The sequence below is a fragment of the Saccostrea cucullata genome, unplaced genomic scaffold, assembly GCF_032062105.1.
Source record: "Saccostrea cucullata isolate Sc308-1 unplaced genomic scaffold, CSIRO_AGI_Scuc_v1 ctg713, whole genome shotgun sequence".
NCBI classification, from domain to species: domain Eukaryota; kingdom Metazoa; phylum Mollusca; class Bivalvia; order Ostreida; family Ostreidae; genus Saccostrea; species Saccostrea cuccullata.
Window position 1 is genome coordinate 153,142 of NW_026921547.1, and position 6,931 is coordinate 160,072.

A 6,931-nucleotide genomic window follows, 5' to 3' on the forward strand; every position below is an offset into this window, starting at 1 on the left:
CATCTCATGAAAAGTCTGCGATTCTTAATTACAGATTTGTTATAACAATGAAATATTTAGATTAAGAACACTAGTCAAGCTCAACAAAAAGTCCACTGAATCTCTTTGGGGATTAGACAAAAGAAGTGCTGGTCAGTTGAAAACATTATGTCATTGGATCAGGTGAAATGTAACAGAAAGTATCCCCTTTCAATCTGTGTTAAGACTTGTTTGCTTCTTTTCATGGGTATTTGACAAGGTCTTACAACAATAAAATGTGTAATATTTAATAATTAATGCCTACATCACAGTGAATGGATAAATATTTGAAGGAATGGTATCATGGAAATCTTAAATTCAAGGTTGATGTGATTTTCTTGCATGCTAAACTGTTCAAGAAAATTGTATTTTTTTGACTGGCGTATCATGCTGTGGCGCGGCACTTTATTCTTTCATTATATTTAAATTCCCTTATTGAAAAAGACTACAGGATATTTTATATGAAACTAGAGGAGACAGTTCCATATTCGTACACTTTAAGCACAAATTAATCAAGACACTCACTCACATACATAATTATTATATACAAATTACAATGTATAGTTTATTGATGTCCTCAATGTGAACAAGACAATTCCAAAGGTGGAATCAGGTGCTTTGAAGGAGTAACCATCCCACCTTAAGCAATAAAACCCTCTGTGAGCCCTCTGCTCATTGGGTAGACAAAATAATTCTTAGAGTGAATACTAAAACAGGTAATCAGAGATTGTAGAGTATGCCAGGGCATCAATGATAGTGGGGAATGTGGGATAATTTGTGTAGTTTATTTTTTTGCACTAATCAACAAATCTATGCCTTACATTAATGAAAAGGTAGAAATTGCTCAAAACAAGTTGATAAAACAAGAATATCAGCAGTCTTGTTTAAAGTATCATTTTAGTAAGTTCTATGGTCGATACAATGACCTTGTCACCAAATACAATCTATCATTAAATTAAATGCTCAACTAATTGTTGAGCAATATTTACACACTGAATTGTTGACAGATTTTTCCATCATTTCCAGATCTTGACAAGGAGCACATGTTCGGTGTGACCAGTCGGCAGGGGATGCTCACCCCTCCATGGTATCTGATCCCACCTCTAATGTTTTAGAGGTCTGTGTTTACTCTGCTCCAAATTTATAGTGTTTAATGGACTTTTGAACTTAAAAACTGTTCATTATCTGCATATTATTTCATGGTAACAGAATTGAAATCTGAATCCGGATTCTTCATTTATTTTGTGAAACTATAACTCAACTTCCGGATGAGGTATATTAAAGTTGCACAATATGTATTCATCAAGCCCAACAATCCCTTAAATATGGAATTTCTCTTCATCAAATAATAAAAATGAAAAAACAAAAAAAAATCAAAAATTGACTATTGTTTAATATTCATTGAAATTAATAATTATAATTACAATTAAATGAAGTGAATCTTTTAAAATAATTATATTCATCTACAATTAATGAAAGTCCTCGGGTTTAACAATAGATTGGTGTGATCTCATCTTAGACCAAGAAATCTTTTTATCCTTTTGCAAATACTCCTCTTCGATTTCTGAAATACAAAAGAAAACAAAAATAGTGCAAACATATTATCTTGCATAAGTATTTTATTTTTAAATGACAGATAATATACTATAGTATATTAACTTACATGCACCATTTTTTCTCCTTGTTTAGACATTTGCGTGATATCCTCAGAAGAATAGGGATTGTTTGCTGGTTCTGTGTGGACGTTTTTCTCTGTAGTTTCTTCTAACTAGATCAACAAAAAAGAAAATGTCAATCAGTAAGGAAATCATGATTGAAAAAAAAATTAACATGTACATTTAACAACTTCTGAATATAATGGAAAGTTTTTATTATGAAAGCAGAAATTTCGTTTTGGAAAACAAATAAATCTTGAGTTCAAATTAAATTACGATGAATGTCAACACAAGCAACCTTTTCTTTCAATTACAATTTTTTGTAGAATTCAATTTTGAATCGATCATTTATTGAACCCGCTTTTCAAATTTATTAAATAAATTTAAATAGGGTTAATTGAAGTGTGTTTCCAACTAAACTGTGAAAAAGTTAGGGAGGTCTGATACTCTTGTGCAGCAGTTAATAATAACAGATCATTACCTTAAAGTTAACAATCCCGAAAAGAAAAAGTCTTCTTGGTATAAAGTGGTCATCATTATCAGTATGATTGTCAGTCAATGGCTGTAAAAGACAGGGTTTCATACCAGGTATAAGTTCAAATATCAAAACTGAATGCAATTGAAAATTTTTGTTTTTATGAACAAAAAATCCAAAATCCATTACCACTTATTCATTATTTCAAAATGTACATGAATGTATAATAAAGATGTTTTACCTTTAAGTCTTTTTGCTCTTTTCCATTTCTGAACACTTCTTCCTCCTTCGAACTCATCCTGATCTCTAATCTCTTGTCATTGGGAAGCTCTGGGAGTTTGCTATATGAATGAAATTAACTAATTAACTTAAGAACACACAAAATAATATTATGATTGTATCGTTAAAAAAAATCAAAAGAAACTAAAATCCATTACACTGAAAATTACAACCTCTTGGTCTTTTTTATCGTTTCTAAAATGTTTTCCAAAATTCGAAAAGAAAAAATGTAAAACCTTAATTTATCATTCATCTTCTCCTGTGCCTCCTCCTTGGGAAGAAGATTCTGTATCTGGTTTGTAATTTCATGTGCCATGTCCTTGGAGAGGGGTTTCTGAAGTTGCTCTGTCTCCCTCTGAGCCTCGTCCTTAGAGATGTGTTCCTGGAGTTGTTCTGTCATTGTCTTAGCCTCCAAGGTCGCTCTAGATGGAATATCTGGCATCTTCTCTTTTGACTCGTCCATTGCAGCATCTTTCTCAATCTCTTTCTGTGTACTGACTTCTGACTTTACATGCGGCTGGGCTTGCTGTAAAATGCAAGTAATGTACATATAGGCATTTAGATTATCCTGCTCAAATTCACACCATGCAATTGTACTGAAAGTTGAAACATTGTTTTAATGCTTTAAATGCATATGAATATAATAAAAATGCGTTTGCGTTCCATACGTTTGTTTGAACTGTAATTGAACCATTCATCTTTTTTTTAAATAAGGATTTTTCAATGATTTAAACGAGGAAATAAAAGCTTTGGTTATCTTTGACAACAGGTTTAATGTGCAAAAACATCTCTTAATATTTGGCATTTTGATCAAACATGTAAGTTTTTTCGTTGTTTGTTTATAAACTTAATACATTTTTGTGATTTTCAATTATTTATCAACAATAAAACTGCTTAACATTAAACCATTTTTAATAAATTGCTATTAATTTTCACTGGAAATAAAATAAAAAATTAAGCAGATGTTGACTATTTAAATGATCATGAGAACACACACCTTAGTTTTTCCTTCACTTTCCTCCACCTCTGTTGCCCAGCTGTAGGCAAACTTCAATATTTCTAGCTTTGTATCCTAAAATCATAAATATCATAATGTGTATGGAATCAAAATAAAATGGGAAGTTTGGATTCCAAAAAAAAAAAATCCATTAAGAAATAGGAATTAATCCTGCTTTACAAACGACGGTTTTTAACAGTTGGATATAAAAACCTTCTATGAATAATTTCTAAGTATAATTCATTTAGATTATATTGTTTGTCATATATTTCGAAATGTAGAAATTAAGAATTGCAAACTTTAAACTTGCTAGTCTATAGCATTTTTCTCACACAGTATCTAAAAGAATACTTACCAAATCTCTAACTGGCTCTTCACCGAAATCCAAAATTGTCTCTCTATGAAAGAAATAGAGAGTGGTTCAGTGATCCATATATATAAAGCAGTATTTATATATACTATAAAATGCACAGGAATAACTTTAACTAATTTGAAATGACAATATACTCAAAAGCTTATATAGATTGCTGAATCAAAAAATTACCTTTGTATGGGTTCGTTCTTCTCATTCAACACCTGTTGGTTATTTTTCTTGGCATCTGTTTGGTTCAAGACCAGCACCTTTTCTTCCTAAAAGACAGTTACAAGATAATGAGCCCCCTGATTACTTACTGTAAATAAACCTATTATGGTTTTGCCTTCTAAATTGTTGTTTCTATAATTTGTTATGATTACAATGTATTATTAAATGGTGATTCTCTGTTTTCAAAAATAACAAAATGCAGTATATAAATTAAATTACAAATTGTAACTTTAAAAAAATGATTTTCTAGAAAATTAAATCATCAATTTATAATCAAAATATACCAATTATGAAAAATTTTGCATTTAATAATTTCATTAATTTAATGCCATGCAAACTACAAAATCTAAGCTGTATTCTTTCATTACCTTCATAATTCCCTCTTCTCTCTCCACTTCCTCAGACCAGTTATAATCAAATTTAAGAATTGCCAGTTTGGTATCCTAAAAAACACATTTAACTGCAAAGTTAGGATGATACTCAGAATTTCAAAGTGCATGCTTGGTAGTAAATCTCTTTCTTAGATACCGGTATACCGGGTATATACTGATTAAAGACTAATTCGAATGTCATGTAATTAGAAGAGGGAACACAACTTTATTGTTAAAGCAATGCCTCTACAAATAATAATTAACTTCTACCTACCACATCTTTAACAGCTTCCATTCCAAAATCCAAAAGTTCATTTGTTTTCTAGAAAAGAAATTATGAAATCGATTTCAAACTGTGTTTGACAATTGAACTTACAGTATGAATGTATTAAGATGCTTTTAAAAATTAATAATACCATTTAGAATGGTAAATAATAACAGTATTACATATTGCCAAAACATGTATACGTGAGCTTATTCCCTATAATACATTAAATTTAATTTGATTCAATATGCATCACAAACTACAATAATCTAAGCCGTCTTCAATCATTACCGTCATAATTCCCTCTTCTCTCTCCACTTCATCAGACCAGTTGTAATCAAATTTAAGAATTGCCAGTTTGGTATCCTAAAAAAAACCCATATTACTGCAAAGTTAGGATGATACTCAGAATTTCAAAGTACATGTTTGGTATTAAATTTTTTTCTTAGATACTTTGATAAAAAAAAACGCATTTAATTTTTTAAAATTCTAATTACATGTAATTACTTGTACTTAAAAGAGAGAACACAATTTTATTCTTGAAGCAATGCATCTTTAACAACGAAAATCGTATTTAACTTCTACCTACCACGTCATTTGCTGCTTCCATTCCAAAATCTAAAAGATCCATTGTTTTCTACAAAGAAATTATAAAATGTGAAATCGATTTTAAGCTGTGTTTGGCAATTGAACTAACAATTATTCTATGAAAAGAATAACACTAGGATGTTGTAGTTATGAAAACAACATACCTCCGACATATTTAATCAAGTGTTGTTGTAGTGACAATTATTTCGTCACATTAACTATTACGTTCGAAACTGTGTGTGTTATTATGACGTCATACACATCTTTTTATGTAATTCATTTGATTGCACTTGTATATCACACTGTTCATATTCCTTACCTTGGCTGTTCTTTCTTCTCTCTCAACCTCATCCACCCAACTATATTCGAACTTAAGAATTGCTAGTTTGGTATCCTGGAGAGAAAAAAAAACAATCTTGCAGACTTTGGAGTTAACTCAGAAATGGAAATTACATGTTTTTTTTTTCCAGACAATTATTTTCATTGACAAATGAGGGCAGAGAATTTTACGAGTGTTAAAAGAAATTCCCCAATGCATAATCGATAAGTAATGTGACACTATGCCATTCTAACTGATGCAGCATCTCGATACTACTTTAACTCCACAGGTACTTCATTCTATAATATTTTAAAACATTAAAATGATAACAACACATGTTATTAAATTCAAACTATGGATTAAAAATCTGTAACAGAATCAAGTACCGTGTTAAACTCAGGAGAATGTTAATGTTAATCACTTTAACACTGCTTAAGAGAGGAGTGTGTTTTATGTTGAATTGTACTTCCGTTTTTTAGGTGCAATGTCTATTTACAGAAAGACTAATTAAGTAGATGCAACCAAGCATCGCAGCAATACGTCAAAACAATTCAAAGAAATATTAAATGAATAAATTTTACCTACCGCATCTTTAACAGTCTCCTCTCCAAAATCTAAAAGATCCATTGTTGTCTACAAAGGAATAATTTATATATTTTGAAAGTGAACTGACTTGGTTTCAGTGTAGAATCAGTAAACTCAGTAAAATATTGTAAATAATATAAACACCTATCGCCGACATAATGTATCCAAGTTTTGTTGTAGTGACAATTGTTTCGTCACATTGACTGTGACGTTGTAAACTTTGTGACGTCAAACACATCATCCTTCTGCAGAGTTGCCGTTCGTTCCATTTAGACTTGACTTATTCATGACTAATTCATAAGATGTTACGCGGCAAAATTTTGATGTCATTTTTACAATAGAAGTACCTGGTATATTAAACCCATTGATCACTCAGTGATTAAAAATACTCGCAATATGGATGAGTTTGGTATAAATGGATAAGATATGAATAGAATTACCTGCTTCCTGTCAGAAAATAAAGTTTAACTAAATTCTATGGAAAAATAGAAATTTACAGCGCAAAAAGAGGTATTTTAAGCGTGTAACGCGTTACATTTTTAAACAGGGATCGGGCATTTTTCTTGTGTAAAGCGTTCAAAAATGAATCTAGAATTTTCATTTTCCTTACAGAAAAAGAGTATTCCATATCGTTTGTGACTTCATTTGCGATTTCGCAATAAATGGTGGCAAGAAAACGAGAGCAATTGCTTTTACAGAAGAAAAATCCGTAGCCCTATAAAATAAAAACGTGCATGTGGATATAAACATTAAACTTGCTCTTTTACAAGAAAGTTTAAATAGAAATAATACATGT

The 6,931-nt window shown here is 30.6% G+C and overlaps 1 protein-coding gene across 1 annotated transcript; it reads right to left on the reverse strand.

Moving 5' to 3' along the window:
• Nucleotides 1–1,444: 1,444 nt before the first annotated feature.
• On the reverse strand, nucleotides 1,445–6,386 carry LOC134260298 (uncharacterized). Its single transcript, XM_062742866.1, has 14 exons — nucleotides 6,136–6,386; nucleotides 5,551–5,625; nucleotides 5,233–5,280; nucleotides 4,935–5,009; nucleotides 4,653–4,700; nucleotides 4,376–4,450; nucleotides 3,969–4,054; nucleotides 3,780–3,822; nucleotides 3,425–3,499; nucleotides 2,664–2,953; nucleotides 2,390–2,489; nucleotides 2,155–2,235; nucleotides 1,682–1,786; nucleotides 1,445–1,582 (listed from the first exon to the last, which is right to left on the reverse strand). Exons 1-14 carry the CDS (start codon nucleotides 6,175–6,177, stop codon nucleotides 1,529–1,531), a joined length of 1,197 nt encoding a protein of 398 aa, XP_062598850.1. The 5' UTR covers nucleotides 6,178–6,386; the 3' UTR covers nucleotides 1,445–1,528.
• Between the last annotated feature and the right edge of the window lie 545 nt (nucleotides 6,387–6,931).

Coding starts and splice junctions, on each gene's coding strand:
- LOC134260298 (XM_062742866.1), bottom strand. CDS start 6,177: ATGGATCTTTTAGATTTTGGAGAGGAGACTGTTAAAGATGCG. Junction 5,010..5,232: donor TGGAAGCAGCAAATGACGTG/GTAGGTAGAAGT, acceptor GGTTTTTTTTAG/GATACCAAACTGGCAATTCT. Junction 1,787..2,154: donor TCGGGATTGTTAACTTTAAG/GTAATGATCTGT, acceptor TTGTTGATCTAG/TTAGAAGAAACTACAGAGAA.